This window comes from Agelaius tricolor, unplaced genomic scaffold, assembly GCF_023055355.1.
Source record: "Agelaius tricolor isolate 1412-34295 unplaced genomic scaffold, bAgeTri1.0.p SCAF_16, whole genome shotgun sequence".
NCBI classification, from domain to species: Eukaryota; Metazoa; Chordata; class Aves; order Passeriformes; family Icteridae; genus Agelaius; species Agelaius tricolor.
Genome location: NW_027269276.1, coordinates 15,364,412 through 15,386,217, shown reverse-complemented (window position 1 = coordinate 15,386,217; position 21,806 = coordinate 15,364,412). Strand labels below are relative to the sequence as shown.

Sequence of the window (21,806 nt, the reverse complement as noted above, 5' to 3'; positions counted from 1 at the left end):
GTGTAGAAGGACACAGGCTGCATGAATTGCATCTTAATTTAATTGGTGCAACTCGTGATTGGACATCAAGACAAGAAACAAACCTTTGTCTACTTTAACTGTTCCAATCTCTTTTCATTTAGTAATTTTCTTTCTGGTTTTAATATTTGTAAGTAGCAACATACCACTAGTGAACTCTTAATGTTTTAAAACCACCGCAATGAGTTTACAGTGTATAGTTTTACATACAGGGTGCATTCATTTGGGGTTTTGTGCAGTGAAAGCACATTCTCTGTGAATAACATGAACAAAAAACTTGACAAAAATCTCAGCTAACAGGGTTTTTTTGGTCATATTTGGTTAGGTATCTCTCAGATTGCCTAATGCTAAGGCACGCTAGGGTGTGTTATTTGAACATTGTTGGGTATTTAGCAGTGGGCTTCTAAACAGCAGTGTGATCAACTTTTCAAAAGGCTCAATTCAGTAGTGGGTTGTGTTACTTGCAGAGTAGGTGCTACAGTGGTTTTGGACGTACTTAAGGGTGGAACAAATGCTGTAAACAAGGGAGGTCAGTCTGCTTCTTAAAAGGAATTTGAGCTAGAATGTGAAAATGGTAGAGGCAAGGAGCAATGAAATGTGGATATTGTTGCATTTTTAACTTCATTCACAACTTACCAGTGTCCCACCTTTTATCCGTTTCCACAGCCTTACGACAGCTTGCCTACCTCACAGACTTGTTTCTTTCAACTGAGGCTCCCACCCTACTCCAGTCAAGTAATCATGGCAGAGCGTTTGCGCTATGCAATCAATAATTGCAGGTCTATAGACATGGACAATTACATGCTCTCCCGGAATGTGGACAATGCAGAGGGCTCAGACACAGATTATTAACATTCTGTGAACAAAATCATCTTCCTTTTACTACAAATAGTGCCCTAAGTCCAATTCATCGTTGACATAATTTTACAGTAACCATAGATGTTTTAGGAGCATAAAACCAGATCTTAATAGATGGTGGCCACACTTTAGTTACTCTAAATGTAACAAAAAATTAGATGTTTTTATTTTTTTGTGATTGTAAAAAAGGAAAAACAAAACAAAAAACTATGATCGGTAAGTTTTTTCTCCTTTTTTGGTCACTTTTGATAAGTTTGCATGGAGACATTTTGGTGCATTTTTGTTGGGAATAGTACATTTGTAAGCCCTCCCAGTGAACATGAAGAGTTGTACATTGTGTATAATTGTTCATTAGCCAGAACAGTTTTACATGAATATTCACATATTTATTTTGTTTCAATTTGAATTGCCTGTGCAGGGTTCCTTCTGCAGAGAAAAATAAAGCAAATTCAAGACTCGGTTGCTTGTATGCATTTGTGAACTGTGGTTGGCTTACTCAGGCTTCATACTTTTATATTTTGGCTCAGGAAATTACAGTCTTACAGTGTTGAGACAGGGTGTGACATTTGAAGCCTCTTACAATGTTTAGCGTGCTGGACTGTGCTGTGTAGCCCCGTGCTCTGCCTTCTCCTGGCCTGAGGCCCTGGCTGCTCGGGTGTACTGCTGCTCATTCCTCATGCTGCAATACAGGTTCATGCTGTGCTTGCTTCCTTCTTGCTTTTTGTTTAAACATTTTGCTCCTCCGTAGTAATTGTTGACAATAACAGCGTGCTGCCACCCTGATTCAGAAAACTTGAAATATTTTGAGCAAAATAGTAATATTTTTAATGGACACATTGATGTAGTTGATTCCTGCTCAGAGTACACAAAAATTAAAATGGAAGGGACAGGGTAGTAGTCAAGGTTGTGGATTTTATTCACATTTTTAGTTCTGCCTTTGGTCTCATTTCATCTCAGCTGTAGCTATTGTGATCAGCATGGTTTGATGGACACAGTGATGGATGTTCTGTTTGGTCAGGACAGCAGTGTACTGCACAAGGAGAGCTCTGCTCAGTGCCTGAGGAAAGTGTTGGACAATAGGTAATTGCTGTTGTCTCTCAGTGTGAAAGACATCACTGGTGTCAAGCTACAAACACTGCTTGGTGTTGAGAGCAGGATGTCCCTGGGGAGGGAGAAGGGGAGAGGCTGTCCCCAGTGAGTCAGAGCTGCTCCCATTTCCCCTCTGCTCCATTTCTTCCTCCCTCAGCTCCTTGGGAAGATGCTGTGGGAACTGAGGGCTGGTGAAAATGATTATTAGTGTCATTGTCACCTGGGGCAAGACTGGTCCATCTGAGTGGGGAGTGTAGGGTAGAAATTCCTGTTACTTTCTCTCATGTGTCTGTTGTACATTAACAGGGACTGATTGGGAAATTTCCTGGTTGTCCAGACTGAGCTGCTGTATTGCTGCCAGCTGACACTGCTCAGAGGCAGGGCTTGGGGAGCTGTAAAAATTGCATATCTGGGTTTTATCTGGTGAAGTTCTCTCAGGACTGTGTGTTGGCCCTTGAAAAAGGCAAAAGCCTAGCTATGGTCAAAGACCACTGCAGAGTGACATAGTTGAGGGGATCAGGAGTTGGGGGAAGGAGGGTCTCACGGCTCTGAAATCATGCAGACTTGGTTTCCTGCCTTATTGTCTGTTAGGTTTCAAATTGGGCTGAGATGTTGGTGTTCCATCAGTGTGTTGTGAGGATGTGTAGTCACATCTTGGCCTAAATGTGTAGGTTTAATAGGTAAAAAATACAGTATTTAAATAAATGGGGAAAGTGCTGTATTAAGTCCTGTATTATTGCATTCTATACCTCATGGATGTGTCTTAGTGGCACTGATTTGTCAGCCTGTTTCAGTCAGCACAGGAAATAATAGAACTGTGCCTAGAAATGGCAGTTTTATGTGTGCTGTTAGCTTTCTGGATAATGAAGATCTTTTGGAGGCAGTTTATGATAAATTCACAGGGGATGTTGATTAAAGGTTTGTGCTTGATGGAACTTTGATGGCTTGGAACTAAAGAAAACTGTAGACATGTTTCCATCCTCCATAATACCCTAAGTAAAATGTCATTGTTTTCTATACTCTATTTTCAGATTGGATTGTGAAGTAAGAAAATTCATTATTGATGCTGAAAAAATGTATCAATACAATAATGTTCAGATTTTACCATGTCATGAACAAATATCCCCATTCAAGGAGGGGAAGAACAAAGTAATAAGTTAGAGCATTGTTAAACAAATAGGGAAAGAAATCAAGTGGAGAGTGTTTGAAGACCCTTTTTAGCTCTATAAAAGAAAACTAAAAAACAAAACAAACCACAAACCCCACAAAATACCCTGCCCCTCCTTCCCCCCCCCCGCCCCCCCCAAGTCCTGGTAGAAAACTGGCAAAAAGGCTTAAGTAGTATGGAGACAGATGCAAATGTGCTTTCATGTCTTGTAGCTACTTGCAGACCTGTTCCTGTTACAACCACAGAGTGCTGGGAGAGCTGGTGGCACGAGGAGGTCTTTGCTTGCTGCAGTCACTGTACAAGTTGATGCCTTGTTTTGGCCTGTCAGCAGTGTGGAGCTGTTGTAGTGTATCCAAGGTACAAGTTGTGTCAGCTTCCCGATTTCCACATTTCCACATCACAGTAAATGTGTTCAGCTCAGCAATGGCCTTTTGTAGCTGTCAGTGCTGGGTGAGGATTGCTCTGTCTCCTCATCTGCACTTCCAGTTTTCTTCCTTACCTTGTGGTGCATAAGGGCCCTACTTGAACTTTAGGAAGAGTTAATGAAATACCACTTTTACAGTGTCATGCTGTTAAATATCTCTAAGTAATGAAGGTGGAATAATTTTGTTTCCTCATCGGTTTTCTGGGTGAGTGTTTCTTCCAGATGCTCATACTGATCAAGTATTTCTCTAGAATTGCAGTATTGTTTGACTAAGCTATGATTTATTTCTTACCTCAGCCAGATTAGAGAGTACCAAGTATATCTGTGGATCAGTTAACCAGGATCAGACAAAGTAAGTATATCCAGTTATGCTGAGAGCTGTAAAGTCCTCTTTGGTGTCAGATTTTGTAGATGGTGGCACAGCATCAAAAGTATATAAAAAAATGTTTCACTTCCAGGTAGCAGAGCAGTGTGCAGGAAGGGGACAGCCCTGTGCTTTGGGATGAAAATAGCTACTGCTTACTGGTTCTGGACTTTGCAGTGAGAAATAGGTATTTATATGCAGCTGGTCTGTACTGTGCTCCTTATTTATCATTAAGACAGGCTGTTACTCACTGTCTTCTCTTGGAGGTTAGTTCTCTGAATTAGCACTTGTTCAGATTGCCCTTCCTTTGGAGTCAGCTTTAAAAAATTACTTGGTGCATCTTTTTTAATGTAAGTACTTCATGCAGAGGGTCAAACTGTGTATTGTGTGCCTTGAATCCATGCTTCTCTCATTAAATAAAAAAGCCTGGTAAATTAGCTGCCACTGTTAATCACCAGGGAAGTGCTGGTGGTCAGTACTCTGCTTTTGCTAGAAAGATGTTTCAGGGAGTGGTTATCCTCCTTAGTGGATGGAATGACTGTCTGGTATTACCCTTTAACAGAAGTTTGTAAATCACTCTAGTCCTAAAATTTGTGAAAATCCTCCAGTGACTCAGGCTCTCTCTGCTGTGGCTTTATGCCCTTGCCCATTACATAAGGAGTTCTGAAAGTGTAGGGTCCAGTCTGAACTGTGTGACCCAGAGGGAGGCTCTTCCTTAATGTGGTGTTCTCAGGTCCCTGTGTGACTCATTCTGCCTCAGTTCACTCTGTGTTTCTTCCATGCAGTCAGTGAACCTTGCCATCAAACTTACTGCACTGTGTCAAACTACTGTCAAACTTCCTTAAAAGTTCATAAAATTTATTGAACTCTATCAAATTATTTGGCCTCAGTAAACACACTGCTGCTTCCCTCTTCTGAGCGAGGGCATCTGCAGCACGAGGGTACCAGGACCACAGTTTTCAGCAGATCTGGCATTTTGTGACAGCAATGCAGGGTTTCCCAGTTTCAAGGAACAACAGAGAGCAAAGAGTTATTTCCTGAAGCCCATCCAGGAGGAGATGCATGGCTTTTCCCTGTACAAAACAACAATTTGTTTGGATTGACCAGAACCCGTGGAAGTAGCGTCAGTTCATTGGTACCTCAGTGAGGTAAAAATGCCCACACTTCAAAGCTGAACCAGTTTTCTCGATGCTTTTTCAAGCATCAGCTTTTTTCCTGGCTTACTGTCTGGGATCATGTTGGCACTTCTGTCTGCTCTCAGCATTACTGAAGGACACTTTTCCCTGACTCTCTCCAGCCCAGCTTGTGTTACGTTGCGGCAGAAATCCACATGGAGCGTTCGCAGTGATGCTCCGTGGAGGGTCACTGCCTCCAGGGTGTCATCAGTGATCTGCACACAGTTCTCCAGTTTGAGGCTCTTCAGGTTTGGGCAGTTCTTGAGAAGCTGCAAAATGCAGTCATCTGTAACATGGCCACATCCTGAGAGGGTCAGAGACAGCAGATTTGGACATCTGAAAGCAGGATGGTGACAGGTGAGATGGGAGAAATAAATCACAGAGCTTGCAGAAGCAGATAACATCAAGAATAAATATGAAGGCTGAAAAAATGCCCCCTCTTCATCAGTAGGGGCAAGGAGGCACAAGTAGGTGAGTGTACATGTAGAACTTAATGTTCAGCTTAACTAAAGGCAAAGCTTACTTAGATTTCCTGTTGGTAGCAACATCTCTAGCTCAGCTGGCACTGTGGCATGTGGAGGACTATTTAAGCTGTGGCTGCATCATTTTTTCTTAAGGAGTTGGATGGTGCTGTGCTGCTCCAGGCACAGACACAGGAGACCCAGCAGAGAGGAGATTAATCAGGATGAAGTGGAGGACAACTGAGAGAAGACACTGCTGTGCAGACATGCTAAGCATGAGCAAGTAAGGCACTCCCACTTAATTTTTAGGAATTACAGATATATTTATCTCCTTGGATTTACTGAAGCCAGCTGCTTCCTAAAAAGTGTTCGATGTTCAAACCCCACTCAGCTCTTAAACTCTCCTTTGAGTCACTGAAACTGGTAATTCTGTTGTTATAAACAATGATGCAGCAAATGGAAAAAGCTTTTTCTTGCTGCTTGAGTAGGCCTGGGGCAGTACAGGAAAGGCCTGTCCCCAGTGGGGCGTTGATGCTGTGCAGGAGCTGTTTGGAGCAGCTGCTGTGCTGAGCTGTCCCTGTGCAGCAGCCTGCAAACAGGTGCCATGTCTGGCTCTGGCTCAGCCCCCTCTCCAGGCAGTAGCAATTCAGCATCCACTAGCTGAACAGAGCATCACAGGCAGCTCTGTGTTCATGTTGCTCTTGTGAGGCCTCTGGACAGAATTTTTTTAACTCTCTTCTGTTAGGAGCAGTTGGAGGAAAGAGCTAGCAGCAGTCAAGAAGGGCTCAAACAGAATAAAACTACTTTAAACTCAGGAAGAAAAGCTGGATATTTAATTTGCATTTTTCTATGTACACAGTGCTAGGAATTTTGACTGGAAATGCTTTCAATGGGTTGCAGTAAAAATAGATAGGACCTTGTATTATCCTTTCTAGGCACAAGTATGCTGATTCCTCCTTAATTAATTCAGATTTTTATCTAATTGTTCTAGAACATTTACTTCAGAAATCTGGCACTTGCAATTTAATCTGTTTTGAAGCTGCTTTTCAGTCCTTGTTCTGAGATTGCACTGCTGCTGGCTCTCTCCTGTCACTATCCCATAATTTTTTCACTTGTTGTTTCAAAGCTGAGGGCTGTGGCACAGGTGCACCGTGTCAGGGAGGCACTGCCCCCCTTGGCTCTGCTTTGGGACCAAGCCAGCCCTGATGGTCCCCATGCTCAGAGGGAGTAGCTCTACCCTGTGAGCCTCCTCCTGTCACTGCTCTGCTCCTTCCTCAGAGCTGTCTTGCAGCAGCAGAGCTGTGGAGGAAAAGCTCTGCACCCAGAGCTGCTCTTCCATAGTGGCATTGCTCTTCCCTCGCTGCAGTTTAGCAGCAGCTGGGAGTTTAAACTTCAGCACTTTAGACTGAACTAAAGCTGACACAGCTGACACTTAGTCACATGTTAATTGAACTTGGTTGTAATGAGGTGTGTTCACTGTTTGAAATCTGGGCTCTGCTCCAGGCACCCCCCAGACACTGCCAGAACGGTGTAGTTTAGCTGAGCAGCAGTAGGAGAGGCAGGAATGCACTTTCCCATATCAACAACAAATTCTTAGAAAAAAAAGAAGGAAAACGTAGACTTAAGGGAGATCTAGAGGAAGTATACACTATTGCCTCTGTAAAATGAACTTACACTACAGCTGTAAAGGCAAAGCACTCATGTACTTCATGCTCCATTTCAGGTAGGGGTTATGGAGTATTTGCAATAACTCTGACTTCACTCATCTCAAGGCAGTTACTGCACACTCACACCCACAGAACGTACCTGTTGCAAACGTCTAGTAAAAAATCACTGACAGTGTTCTCATGCCTCTTACAGAAGTCTTTCTGGAAACTGTTTTTCATCCAGTCCTCAATGTTACACACCTTGACTCTCTCTGAATACCAGCAGATGGATAAGTGTTTTAAAGCAGGTCCCAGGAGAAAATTATCCTTCTTTAGTTCCACTGGAGAATGAAAGTTCAACAAAGACCACAGTAAAGGATCCTGAAATACTTCTAGTAACTTGTGACATGTTTTTGCCAGATTTTTCCTACTGTTTTTGTCCAGAAAAGAGAAGAGATGTAAAAGGCATTCCCGGTTGAGCTGGGTTATGTGCATTGCCCAGCAGCAGTGGCAGAGTGTCTTGGCTGGGTGGAGTAACAGCAGTGCTGGAGGGGGTTCACACTCACCAGGAGGCTGTTGCACATATATGGTTGTGGAATGGGGTTTATTTTTGGCTAACAACTGGTGCAGAAGCTCAGAACAGGGAAAGGAACAGAACCATGTATGTAGCTTGTGCTTCCTTTGTCCAAGGGAATGGAATGGGCATGTACAACTTGGCTGTCATGAAATGCTTCCTTAAAAGGGATTTTCCCCCCCTGCCTGTAGACTCTCCTGGGTGTAGCACAGCTCTTGTGCTGAGTTACTGCAGTGGGGTGGGGCTGTAGCTACAGCTGTGGCCGTATCTCTGTCAGTGTTTCCCATTCGGGAGATTTGGCTGAGCAGCACTTGGGTTTGGCAGAGTTCACTTGGCTCTCAGTTTGTTCATTGGTTTTTCTGAGGTTGCACATTTGGTTCATGTTCAAGGACTGTTACATGGATAATGGAACTTTCATAAAGTTTTTTAGAAGGAGCTGAAGGAGTCTCTGGGTGCCTTGAAGCACACACAGGGTCTGCAGTTCAGTTCACAGGCCCCAGAGGTAGGGACAGTTTCCTGCCCACAGTTATTTGAGGCTGAGCTGTGATTCCATAAACAAAGCTGGCTGTGTCCCCACCTTCTGCAAGAGGGAAGCAGTGACACAGAGGCAGCCATGCATGGGAACAGCGAGGCTATGTTTAGTTCCTTGTGGGTTTGTGCTTTTAATAGATGTCTTCTACTGGCTCAAGTTTTACAAGTTTGGCTGTTCTGGTTTTGTAGGTTTAGTTCTATTACCACAGAAATCTTTTTCCCACCCTTTGGTGAAATAAGGAGATATGAAAGTGGTTTTCCAGGTAAAAGTATCTGTTGTACAGAAATTGGAGAAAGTGTAGCAGAAAGTTGTTCCTAGAAGAAAAATAAAACTATAGCAAGGGCAGGTTGGAATTAAATGAAATAAACATCCCTTTAACTTTCCAGCTTGTGAATCAAGAATGCTTGAGATGAAGGTATTTATAGTCACTTTCTGCCTGATGTTAATACAAGAGAATAAATACATTCAACAAATCCATAAAAAGTTACAGCAAACAGCACTGGGGGAGTTTTTCAAGTGGCCTGCACACAAATAGTAGCTGGGAAACTTTATGGCATTTTAATTAGAAGTGTTTTAATACAGGACAAGGTCGAGTGGGACTCAATTTTACCTCCTCCTTCACACCCCAAGAATGCAGTTTAAAATTCAACTCTGAAAAACAAGATCTGAAATCTGTTTGTAGTAGTCTGCAACAATCATAGCTTGAGGAAGTGCTTGAGTAATGTGTATGTCTGAACACAGCTGGCATACACAAAGAAATGGCAATTCTTTCTGCTTCATTCTTTAGTTAGTAACTTTCTACTATATATAGTAAGGTGTGTTTAACAATTGCTGGTCTTCTTGGTTTTGTATCCTTTGTCCTTTAATCTTATCTTTGAAATGATAAGGAGATTGCTGTTCCCCCTCCCCCTGTCAGAAACGGCTCTGGTCAATGCCACAAAAGGGACAAGAAGATTTCTCATACCAGGTAATGCAGTTTACTGCAAAACAGCAGCCTAAAAGATGTGCCTGCAGGTGTTCTTCATTCTCATATTAGCGTTTTCAAAGCTCAAGAACTTACCTTTGTTTTTGTGCAGGTTTAAACAGTTGAGACTTCTCATAGTAAACCCACCAAATTAACAACAAATCAACAGTCTAGCAAAGCTGAATGACAAGGATGTTAGGATGGACTCTTGCCAGACAGAGGGGACACACCACAATCTGACAGAAAAATTACCAGCAGCTGGGTGACAAGGAATTTAAAATGGAATGGCAGGTCCTCTCTGGGGTCAGGTGCTAAGTTTGGTAGAGGTGTTACAGAGTTAGGAACACTGCAATTGCTTTATTTTGTTTTTCCCACAGCAAGGTACAGTATTCTGCTATTTGTGTTCAGAGGACATACACCAATGTTCTGCAAGCCTGTAGAAGGACAAGGAGTTTCATTTTCTAAGGAAAGGAGACACTTTAATGGCACATTTTCCATAAACACACTATGTGATGAGATATAATTCACATTCATCCTGGAAATGCTCCAGAAACACACAAGATGAGCACAGTCAGTAATCCTCACTGAAAATTACACACAAGATTTTAATGGTAAACAATTACAACTATGGCACTACAGTACTTGAGAATATCCTAAAGCACGTTGGAATCAGCTGTCAAGGTGCCCATTACCTCATCAGTAAGACACAGACACATCAGTAATGAAACATTGCTGGGGGAACTTAACACCGTGTGTTACACTTCCCACTGATTTAGTAAATCATCATAAATGGCCTCCTGTTTTTGATACAAGTCCACTATCCCTTCCTGTCTCAAACTTTTAAACTCTCGTGCTGACATTTAGGAGCTGGACATTTTGCTGTTTTGATTGACATAAATATTGGCTCCAGTTGTATACGTGGCTAAACAATCAGTAACAAAAGGACAACCTTTGATTGGACACGTTTTGGTGAAAAAGATGCAAGTCTTTGAACTGTAGAGAGCAGTTGCTGCTTGCAGAGCAGTCTCAAGCAAGAAAAAAACTTCTTGCCAGCTAGTGTGTACTATGATGAGCAGTAAGTAGAAAAAAACATTTGGCTTAAATGAAAGAGATATTCCCCCCCCACAAGCGAGTAGATAAATACAGGATATACAAGCTAGGTTAAAAAGGTAATACTAGGCCAGGTGCAGTATTATGGTACTGGTTCAGTGCTCAGTTACTTTTTTTTTCGACACCACACTGAATAGAATACAGTGGATAAGCAAAGTTCTCCACCAGGAAGAGAAATACTTGTGTTGCCACAACAAACTGTTCATACTGCCCATCTGAGTTTGCAGTGGGAGAAAATTAAATTAGGAAAGGATTTACAATGTACTTGTTCCAGCAAAGCATATGGCTGAGTCCTGAGCAGCACCTGCTGCAAGGACAGCCTGCTGTGATTGCATCGTGGCCCCAGGGCGGCCCACACGGCCCTGCTGGAGCCACCAGTGCCCAGGAGCTGCGTGGGACACAGCAAACGGGACTGAAAGAAAATGCTCAAGTCAGAACATAACTCTGACCCAAACAACTGCTGACAAGTAGAAGTCGATTAAAAGAAGTGAATGTTGCTGAAGATTACAAATTTAAACTTCTAAAAATACAGAAAGGCACATTTACATCACTGTTTTGCAAGAAGACTGCATACACCTGACTACTGTAAGTTAAACTGCTGCTGGTGGCCCAGAGACAGTCATGTATTGTAAGCTTGGCATTCTCAAAGGTAAATTCTAAAGAAATCTGGTCCAAGCAGCATGCAGAGAAAACACAGCTAGAGGTGGCATGTGTGCAGCTCCCTGTGAGCAGCAGGAATGGCAGGAATGTGGTACAATGCTTTACCTGCTCCGTTTTCTGCTTGTCGAAAGCATCAGCAACCTGTTCTTGTTGATTAGAAGAAAGACTGCCTGTAAGGAAGGGAAGGTGACAAACTATCTACAGCTTAAAGAAATGACAAATTCTAGTTACTGGTCAACTTAAGACAGCATCCTTATAAATATGTCACTGTATCAAATAACACTATAGTCTTAACCTGTGTGCACACTTCAAAACCCATTAGCTATGCTGAATGATTTCTGCAGTTTTGGATTAAACCAATTTGTCCTTATCCTGGCCTGTAAACAGCCAGCAGGACCCCAGGGCAAGGCACTGCTGTGCACTCCCTGTGCCCCAGGCTGCTCTGGGCTCCACTCCAGCCTCCCCTGCCTATGTCCTTCAGGGGCATCAACTAAAACAGGACTCCCACTTGGAGTTTCCAGACAACTGCATTTTCTAGTTAACTAAGAGCTGCTGTTTGGTGCTGGGACTCTCCATGAACTGTAGGCTCTTGCTGAGCTTTCAGGAGCGTCCAGCTCCTTGCCTGGTACAAGAGAGCCAGCTAGAAAGGAGAGACTGAGGGAACAGATCTGAAATGCAACAGTTCTCCAATTTCATGTTTTCTGTCAGATTCCTGGCTTTGGCAGTAGTGGTCTTCCTATCTGCCTTTCCCTTCACAGCAGCTGATTCCACTCAGCAGCAGTAGAGCTAAAACTGGTTTGGGTTTTTTTAGCGTAGTCTTTCTCTATTACATAGCCAGGTTTTAGAAACTGCACCATGACTCCAGTCTTCACCTAGAGACTGAAAAAATGCCCCCCTGGGCCAGTGTGTAAATGCCACAGGAGCTCTCTGAGCCTGCTCCAGTCACAAGCAGGCTTAGCACTTCCCTTGTGAGGGCTCTGCTGTGAGAGACTGAGCATCCTTCCTTGAGTTTGCACTTGAACTGACAGAACAATTTCATGCAAAGCACCTGCAACACCATGACTCCTCTGCTTCCAAGTGAACTGCAGCTGTGGAGCAGAGCTGCATGCAGAGCTGCATTTAAACCTACACCTGTTCTCACAAACCCCAGCCCTTGGGGCTGTACTTCCAACTCCCACTAGGAACTGCGGGGTTCTACTTGGGATTCTACTGCCAGGAAGTCTCCCCAGTTTTCAAGCACGTAAGTGTTCATGATCCAATTCCAGGATGACAGTCTAAACCAAGAGATGTCAAATGCAATTCATGTTCTGTTCTAAAAGCATAAAGGGCAAAGTAATTTAGACAGGTAAAGATAATTGTTTTAAATTTGCAGGGGATAGGGGGCAGCATATCTGAGCAGTACTGTAATTAAATTGCAGTATTGATACAATTGAACCAACTGTTTATTTACAATGATTCCTGAAAGTCACCAACCTGAATACACCAATATAGCAGCAATTACCTGGTCTACTTAATGATGTTATATTGCCTCTCTTCTGCAGACAAAGGATGATTGGTCAGAGGTCACTGCTTAAGTTTCTTGCACGAGGCAAAATAGTGCGTGCAAACAATTCCTTGATTGAAAGAGATTAAGTCATACCTACATAACAGGACTGCAAACAGCATGAAGTTGTATTGCTTTTCATGATCAAAAGCACATTTATCTTGCTTGTAAGGAGGACAGAGTTTTTTGATGTAAATGTGCCTTTAGAAAGTGAGAACTGAAAACATTAATATAAAAAAGTCAAATAACTATTTCATGAAACTATATATATAAAAATTGAGTTATCACAACTAAAGCAGCAAATCAAAATCTGCTGAGGTTTTCTGGTATAACTAAAAAAAAAAGTTAGTTTGTGTCCAAGTTCAGTAAGTCAAATGCTACCATTGACACAACAAAACAAAAACCCACAAGAGGAAATTGCAAAGTGCACAATGAAATTAATAAGTCTTGGATCAAGTATTTATGGAAAAATGGAAATGTTTGTCCGGTGGACTTGATAAGTAAGAATGCAAAGGAGGTATTAAAGTTTCTCTGCTCCGGGCTTGGCTTGGCGCTCCACGTAGAAGAGGATGTAGGCCTTGGCCTTGCCCACGGTCTCCTCGTCAGTCAGGGTTACAGTACTGTCATTGAAGTGGAACCAGCGGCCCTCGTGCGCTGCGTACGCTGTGTAGTGGCCGGAGCCAACGCTGTGGAGCAGGCACAGGGACAACAGTCAGGGATTCTCCTCACTGAGGCACCTTCTCCTGGGGCTAAGGGACTGCCTGCAGGAAGGTACTCACAGCCCTGCACAGCAGATGCTTCTCTTTTTGAGCAGTGGGGCTCAAATTCTTTACATTAAAAGTTCTACAAGAACACATTGTCCTGTCCCTTCTACTGTTACTCTCAACAGATCTGTCCAGGGCTGGGGAAAGTTAAAAGACTTCCAGTAACTTTACTTCAAAATATGCCCAGTGCCTTCCCTGGGTGTTCCTGTGAGCCTTCACTGCTGTGGCAGGAAAGGTAATGGTGATGATCTCTTTCACCATATGCATCTTTGGGCAGCAGTTGTTCCAAGCATGCTCATACACTTTAACATAAATGCAAATGTACCTTCCAACATGAATAAAAAGAGGAAAAAATAGTCCTGTTTTGTAGTAAGAATTTCAGAATGAGACATTAATTCCTGGAAGGCCCCCTGACTCCTCCTCTTGGCTTAGGGCTTTTGTATTTGTGGAGGCACTAGACTATTTTCATTTAATCTCACACATGTAGTCATTAGCCCCAAAGGCTGCCAGGGGGCATTCACAGGCCTGACTCTATTGGATCTATCGAAATTAATTCAGCTTAGCTCCCTGCCAGCTTATAAACTACGGCTTATTTCCCCCCATTAAAATACATGCCCTTGGGACAGAAAGCCCTTCATTCTCTCTGCATGCACCTGAGTGGAGAAGGTCTGTGCCAGGACAGGCTGGCTCCATGTACTCACCCTGAGCCGTGATGCACAACCACAGCCACGAGGTCATACAGGCAGCTCTCTGGGCCACTGTTTTCAGGCTGTGGTAGGAAAAAACACAAACTCTTCAAATACCAGTAGCACCCTGGAATTTGTAATAAAGACATGTGCCATGGAACAAATTCCTTGCAGGAGCCATCAGGAAGTCTTACCTCTAACAAGTAGCATTTCATGTCCAGGCCTCGCAAGGGAAACTCAACATATGTATCAACCTTGTTTCTCAGATATGCTGTCCAGTGAAAGCGTTTCAAGTGTAAGCATAGCACCTACAGGGGAACAGTTATAAAAGGTGTGTTAGAGGAGGGGGCTGAACTCAATTCTGGACATGGCAATAGCCATGGCGAGGAAGAGGTCTTGGCTGAACCATTGTCTCCTTTGACATTTTGTCACACTGTTATTTCTCATGCTTATACAAACCTTTGGTAGTTTCTGAATCCAGAATTTTTTGGTGGACTTCTGTTTCTTTTTGCATTTGTGACACATGTACAGCTCTGTCTCATCAAGTTCTTCCAGGTCTGTAAAACTGCGAAGACAATCTAGAAAAAGCAGATTCATCAAGTGGTTTTTGTAACATGAAACACGACAAATACAGCAATATAGGTGTGCTCATCTGCTGCAACCATTCTAGTTATATCCATCTGAGCAGCAAAAAAGCTGTATAATGTTTAATACAATAATGTGTTGTAACATGCAACCTTCCCTGCTCCTGAAAGCAGCTAGAAGTAGTTTGAAAGAAACAAACATGAATTCCCAAAATCTCCATCTTCCAAACAAGATTCCACCCAACATTCAGCAAAAACTGCTTTCAAATGAAGATAATTTATTTTCTAACATAGAATATTCAACTTTTAAAGCCTGTTTGGCTTTAGATACAAAGTGAACAGACAAAACAACAGGGTTTTGTTGAATAGTTCCATGATTTTCAGCAAGTCTATTCACAAATCTGTAAAAAACTAACATCCTGTAAAAACCAGTCAGTAACAGTACTGCTGCTCAGCCTGCTGGACTGCATTGATGTGGTTTAAATGCAGAACCCCCAAGAGCCACCCTCACTGTGGGCATGGGCACATGCATCCGAGGACAGAGCCCCAGTGAACACCCACAGGCAACAGTACAGATCAGTGTCTGGGAAGAGAGAACTACACTGGAAATGCTCTGATTAGAAAGAAAATCCTCCTGGGCCTGGTATGATTTCATTAGGCAGGCACTCTTACCTCGTAGCGTGCACATTGGTCCACCCTCTTGGTTTTTAGTACGTTTATTTCTGAACTGACTTGGAATATCTAGCGAAAGGTCTAGAAAAGCAATGATTTAAAAACAACATTAGGGCTGAATTGAGCAGTGCCCAGTCTTTTCAGGCTGACACGCTGGGTCTGTCATGTGACATCTAAATAATTTTCTGCTCTAAGTCACACAGTATTTGGAACACAAGAGGCAGCATCTTACCTAGGAATGGGTCAAACTTTCTAGATTCAGTCCCACATATTAGGCAGTTGACTTCATTTTGAAGAATGCCTCCGAAAATGGCAGTGACAACAGTAGATGCTCCATTTCTAGACAAAGCACATCAGAGAACAGTCACCCAGACAGCCTGAGCTGAATTCCCAACACCTGTCCAATGTTTGGTGCTCACACCTGCTGCTGTTGGGCCCAGCCAATGGAACAGGGACTGGGTGCTCCAGGCAGAATGGGCACTGCAGCTGCCCAGGGGCCCGTCACATGAATGTAGTGCCTACACTGCTTTATCTTGGACCTAAAGAAAGGGTGAACTGGGGGCTCTAAGCAGATGCTCAAACTGAAAGTGCTGTGGTACAGCTGGGTGCATTTCTATAGTCGAGCTGTACTGGATGCTCACACAAGCCAGGATTTTAACCCTGTAATTAAGACTTCATCTGAAACAAAAATTCTTTCTTCTTTGGTAGGTTAAGCATATTTTTGTTTTAACTCTACACCCTTTCTTACATGTGCTTTTGACTTTTTTGAGCACATTTCTGCACTTCACTGCCAGCAGCAGCTTAAGTTGCATTAAGACGTGATAAACAATGTGCAAGATCAGCATTGTTCTCTAATCTTTCATTACTCTCCTACTGAATTTTTCAGCAGATTATGTAATGGGCCTGCTTCTCACAGGCAATTTAAAAAACACACAGATTTTAAGTTATGTTATTATACACTACTAAGGCTTGCAGAAACCTGTGTTCCTTGCCTGCACTCCACCTACATCTTTACAGCTCATCTCAACGCTTCCTGAGCAAGAGGAAATAGCTGCTCACATGGGCTGGTGCACAAGAAGAGAGCATTCAGAGCCTATTTGTTACTTTACTGGAAGCATTAAAGTGCCCTCAACAAGAAGGGCAGCTTACCCCACGTCACTGCACAATTGAACAGCCCTTCTCAAGACAAATTTACATTAAATAGGTGAACAAAGGTTAAATTCTCCTGGGATTCTGACATCCAAAATACTGACAAAACAAAATCAGTTTAGATTTCAAATATATGTCAATCCTACAAACATTTTAAGATTCTTCTGGGGGATTTTTAAGCATCAGCAACACGACATAAATGCAGTAAAGAGCACAGTCTGAATTTTGTTAGGCTTTCCCTAACAAAGCATCTATAAAACCCTCCATCTCAGGCCTGCTTACTCTGTCCTAATCAGTATAGAAGGAAAAACTCAAACTCTGGTTTTCTGTAGGGAATTAAGGACTTAAGGACCAAATGTGCAGGCTAATCTGACAACTTTCCTTCCTGAAGCAAAATAAGGTTTTGTCTCTTGTGTGAGTTTCAATCTAAGAGAAAACACAGCTAGGACAGAGGTCAGAAAAAACCAGTATTTTGAGAAATACAGAAAGAGGAGTCAAACACCCAAATTACACCTGTTTCAAGGTACACAGTAGCATGAAAACCAAAATTATGCACAAAAAATCACCAGCTGTAACTGTCAAGTGATACATGAGATCATCTGCTGGAAAACTGACTCCAAGTGCTAACTGCACTACTCAGTCATTTATCCAGGAGGTCTGCTCACAATTTAAACATCAAAATTGCTGGCCATCGTTTTTGCTCCTGCAGCATTGAGGCTATCCATCACCCTAAGACAATTGTATTGTCTGGGGAGAAGAAAGAATTCTATGGGCTATAGAAAATACAGTTTTGTATTTCTGAAAGACTAGTGAATTAAAATGTCTTTACAACTTAGCCTGTATGCTCACTCACACCTATGGAAACTGCTGATCTGAGACACTTCCTTTGGAAGGGACACAGATTGTACAGAATGCTCATCTTCATAACCTACAGTTTTGTGCTGCCCAAAGTTAGAAGCACTGAAGAAAACTTAAAACAAGGAACACTGAATCTGAAATTCCAGAGCCACCACATGCAGACCCATGCAAAGGCAGGAAGGCTTTGAAGAAATTAAAAACCACTTCTTACATGCAACATTTGTTGCTTCCAGACAGGTTAGAATTTTCTTGCAAGATTACTGAACGTGAAACACCGTTGAAGCCACCCTGGAGTTCCAGGTGTAGATGGTCCAAAAGGTAACGCATGAACTCGTGGGCATCCTGTTGCTGGTATCCCCTGAAGAGAAAAGGAAACAATAACAAAATTGCTTTAGAGGCAACACACAACAAGCACCAGGGTCACAGGAAAAAAAACCTTTGCCTCTTTAATCCTACTGAGCAGACTTTCCATATGTGCTTGGTACCAAGAAAGTTTTCCAAGTAGCCTCTGGAAGGACACAGCAATGTCCTGACAAATTAAGTGATTTTGGTCCTTTGCAGCTCGTGCTCTCTGCATGCCTCTTGTGAGAATGGAGAAACCTTTAAGAATATACAATTCAGATAGGAAGAGAAAGCAGCAGGAAGCAGGAGACACCTGCCATGTGCTCACACAGCTGGGCCTAATAGAGAATGGAGCTGCCACATTGTTATCTGGCCTCACCAGCCCTGCCTGTGCCAGGGGCATCCCAGGACTGTGTCCCTGTTAAATGAAACACACAATGGATGGCAGCAGTGGCTTCTCCTCTGTCTTGTTTGGTACTGACTATGTTTGATTTGTGCCTCAGCAGAACTGCTTTCAATCTCACTCACACAGGACACTATTTGTCCCTGCTTTGAATCAGCCACAGATGAAGGTCAATATATTGTAATCTCAAACCTGCTAAGATTCAAAAGAAAGACACCACAAAATGTATTATTCATGTGGGATCCAGAGTCAGCATTTCTGAGTGGTTCTCATTCAGGCAAGTACATGTGTTTGTCTGTTCAGTCCCCTCCTCACCAAAGGCAGGAATTTAGTCTCTAGGTTTGTTTTCCACATGCATCTTTCAGCATCACTATGAAGTCTGAAATAATGAGGATGAGAGCACCATTTCTTCTAGGATGAGATCTAGAGCCATGCTTGAAGTTGCACACTGCCCCTGCATAACTCATTTTCTGGGAGAGGGAGGGAATGGCAGGGGTACTCAGAGCATCTCTTGAGCATTTGGATTTGGTAGGACAGGGCTCCAGTCTCACATGTGCTGTGCCATCAGCAGCAATGTTGCTCAATCACCATTATTATTTCACCACTAAGAAACCTTACTGAAAAGAGCAGAGAAGCCATCAGGGTAAAACATGCCTTTTAAGTTATTTAAGCTGAATCATGCATAAAATTCAACAAACAGCTGGTTTTCACTTGCCATTAAGCTGCACACTGAGACAAAGCATGACAAGATAGGCAGTGAAACACCAAAAGCTTTGTGCAACACTGACCTGAGCATGTGCAAGCCACTGTAGGCCTAAGCTACAGAAATCCCTACATAGCAAGAGCTGGCTTCCCCTCCACCTCCTGTCCATTCTCATAAGCTGCTTCATCAGACCTCCCCTTTTCCACCTCACTACCCTGCCTAAGTGCTGGCAATAACTGTCAGGTAGGAATGTCTGGGAGAGAAATATAAATGGGTTTATAAATGTGAGTGCTCAGAGGAGGGAAAAATCCTGTAAGATTCACAGCAGAGTACCCAGAAGGGGAGAGAAATGCTACCAGACTCACTGCAACAGAAGTATGCAAAGTGAGGCTGATGTGCTTAGTGAGGAACACAGATGTGTCCAGTGAGAGTATTGCTAAGAGGTAACAGAACAAAACAAAAAAAATTCACCTTGTAGGATTACAGTAATGCTTTCTTCCAAACCAGCAGCTTTAAAATAAATCAAGGAGTGTGTATATAGACACATGGGCAGCACTGCCTACCTTTTACAAGGGAAAACCCAGCACCCAGAAACACTGCTGTGCTTCAACAGGCCACAGTCCTGTACAGCCAAGATAGGCCTTATTGTCCCAAAGTTGCAAAGCAATTATATGTTTGGTATAACTGCTGGCATTAAACTTCCTTGATTCTCATCATTTAAATGAAAGATAACTAACTGTATGGAGAACAGAATAAACAGATTTCTGTTGTTTGGGTTATTCATTGAGCAGATGTATTCACAGCATCTTCTCAGCAGTGCTAGAGATATATAACAGGTAAGAGAACATCTTTATTATGTGAGAACATGGAGCAATTGCAGTGGTTTTGGTTCACTAATCTGAGTTTTTCAGTTAATACACCAATTAATGTAGTGGGTTTAGCACTGGCCAAATGCCAATGTACTCATTAGAATTATTTATTCATTTTTTTGCTGCAAGATAAGGATTAGGAGGAGAGCAAAGCAGACTCAAAACTTTAAAGGGCATAAAGAAATCTTTATAAACCAAACTAAAAGAAAAATATTAAGAAATCAGAATAAACCTTCAGAACACTTCTCCCTCCAACACTTCTTTCTTTTCTCTCTGACAATATAAAGAGACAAAATGTGGCATTTTCAGTCAGTTTATTACTTCTTTCTTCAATTTACTTAGGGAGAGGAGTCTTTCTTGCCATGTCATGGAGATTTTTTCACAAGAAACAGTTCTTTCATGGTTTTAATTTTCACTAATAGCAGCCACCTGGAAACTTGCAACTGTGAAGTCTCTCCTACGTTTGGTAGATTTTTCACTGCTACTACCATGGGTCATTTCAGTTCGTTGGGGTGAAATTTTAAGGATGAGTGCTCTAGTACAGAGACAAAAGTTTTCTTTATATATTTTTGGGAAACAGGTCTCTTCTTCTATCCCTGGGGGAAGATTTTTCATCTCTTTAATTACTCTCGAAACTTTTCATCCAATTACAGCTACTTCAACATCTGCTTGCTTTAGTATTGGTGCTCCTGCTCATGGCTGTGCTTAGAACACTACATCTCTCCAAGGCATTTTATGAGTTATAGGGAAAAAGAGTCTGATGCATTAATTACATCTCCATCATAGCTTTACAAGAGAATTTTAGCTTAAGACTAACACTTTTTTTTTTCCCTTATTTGGGCTTTGGCTCTTTTTTCTCATCTATGTTGGTTTCTTTCTGTTGTTCTTTTTATGTGCTTTTAATTTTTTTTTATTTGGGAGAAGTGGCGCTGGCAGGTTTCTTTGTTTTAAAATGGAATTTTATAGCACTGAATGAGTTAATTTTATTTGGGCTTTGCATTAGGAAATGGCTTTTTGTTGCTGGTCACAGGATTTCTGCCAGGCAGTGGCACAGAGGCTCACAGCATTGCTTTCAGCTGTTCCTGTGCTTCTGAATTGGGATTATGAAGCACATAATCCCAATTCACTTTTTTAAGTGGTTTTTCACTTATTTCCCTTTTTCCAGTGAATTTCACTTTTTTAAGTGGTATTTCACTTTTTTAAGTGGTTTAACAGGGTGTCAATATTTAAAATGAGCTAGCTGATTGGTTTTGTCAGGTACAAAGGAAGCTGTTACGGTTTTTATAAGGAATTACTTCAGTAGTTGGTGGATTTTTTCCTTAACTAAAAACCAAACTATGGTAAACTACAACAGCAACTTACCTTCATCACAATATATCCTAACAGGTTTCAGTGCTCCTTTGAAAGAGGTTCAGGGGTCAGGACAGGGAGACCTTTGAGAGGAACAATACTTGGGTTTACTTGGGTAACCTTCTTTACCACTTTCTCTTTATCATCTGTTTTGTAAGTATGGGCCCAAAGTGCTTATTATGCACAGAAGTTTTCTTTTCTAGCCCTTATATCATGTCCAGCTGGTGACTGCTGTATTTTGAGAGAATCAAGGAAGTTTCAGCCAGTATGTTTGCATTTAGACCTGTAGGTGCTGTATCTTTTTTAATCTGACTACATCATTTTCTTATTGCAGCCAAGCCTGGGTTCAGTCAACACCCTGCACTTGGCACTTACCAACCAGGCAATAGCTTGATTCCTTTGGAGCACTAGCTCAAAGGTACAACTACCACTGCTTCTCCTGTGAGATCTTATCCTCTCTGAAAGTGCTACATGTGGCAGAAGGGCAGAAGGAAAAAGCAAGCACTACTGATGAACAGAAAACTGTTGATCAAAGCAAAGATCCTTTTCAAAGCACATTTGTAGGCATATGGAAAGCTACACAGAGTGCATCCTGTGGATGCAGTCCATTTTAGAGTAGGACACCAGTAATATGTGGTTGCAATCTAGAATACTGTTATTTTTTAAAAAAACTTACCTAAAATTTGGCATTATTTTCCAAACAACGTAAAATAAAGACTCTGGACTAAATGCAGTTTGGCTTCCTTGCCATAAAGCACAGAGTGTCTTTCTGAATTCTTCCACAAGTGAACTGTAAAGAAAGTAAGAGCTGGTGTTTAATGTGCATTTGTTTACAACCCT

The 21,806-nt window shown here is 42.2% G+C and overlaps 3 protein-coding genes across 17 annotated transcripts in view; 1 reads left to right on the top strand and 2 right to left on the bottom strand.

The window, feature by feature from the left end:
• HERC1 (HECT and RLD domain containing E3 ubiquitin protein ligase family member 1) overlaps positions 1-1,345 on the top strand; it is a 102,182-nt gene extending 100,837 nt beyond the window's left edge. For all 12 annotated transcript variants that reach the window (XM_071441708.1, XM_071441710.1, XM_071441711.1 and 9 more), the window contains exon 78: positions 685-1,345. In XM_071441708.1, the coding sequence (XP_071297809.1) occupies positions 685-870 (186 nt within the window). In that variant the 3' untranslated portion in view covers positions 871-1,345. The remainder of the gene's footprint in view (positions 1-684) is intronic.
• Positions 1,346-3,280: 1,935 nt separating this feature from the next.
• FBXL22 (F-box and leucine rich repeat protein 22) lies at positions 3,281-8,718 on the bottom strand. The gene is made up of 2 exons (XM_071441734.1): positions 7,364-8,718; positions 3,281-5,432 (listed from the first exon to the last, which is right to left on the bottom strand). Exons 1-2 carry the CDS (start codon positions 7,696-7,698, stop codon positions 5,087-5,089), a joined length of 681 nt encoding a protein of 226 aa, XP_071297835.1. The 5' UTR covers positions 7,699-8,718; the 3' UTR covers positions 3,281-5,086.
• An 892-nt stretch (positions 8,719-9,610) lies between these two features.
• The window catches only part of USP3 (ubiquitin specific peptidase 3), a 41,548-nt gene continuing 29,352 nt past the window's right edge, over positions 9,611-21,806 (bottom strand). For all 4 annotated transcript variants that reach the window (XM_071441726.1, XM_071441727.1, XM_071441728.1 and 1 more), the window contains exons 8-15: positions 21,643-21,756; positions 17,511-17,657; positions 15,525-15,631; positions 15,293-15,373; positions 14,496-14,614; positions 14,231-14,344; positions 14,052-14,119; positions 9,611-13,272 (exon numbers count right to left, since the gene is read on the bottom strand). In XM_071441726.1, the coding sequence (XP_071297827.1) occupies positions 13,107-13,272; positions 14,052-14,119; positions 14,231-14,344; positions 14,496-14,614; positions 15,293-15,373; positions 15,525-15,631; positions 17,511-17,657; positions 21,643-21,756 (916 nt within the window). In that variant the 3' untranslated portion in view covers positions 9,611-13,106. The remainder of the gene's footprint in view (positions 13,273-14,051; positions 14,120-14,230; positions 14,345-14,495; positions 14,615-15,292; positions 15,374-15,524; positions 15,632-17,510; positions 17,658-21,642; positions 21,757-21,806) is intronic.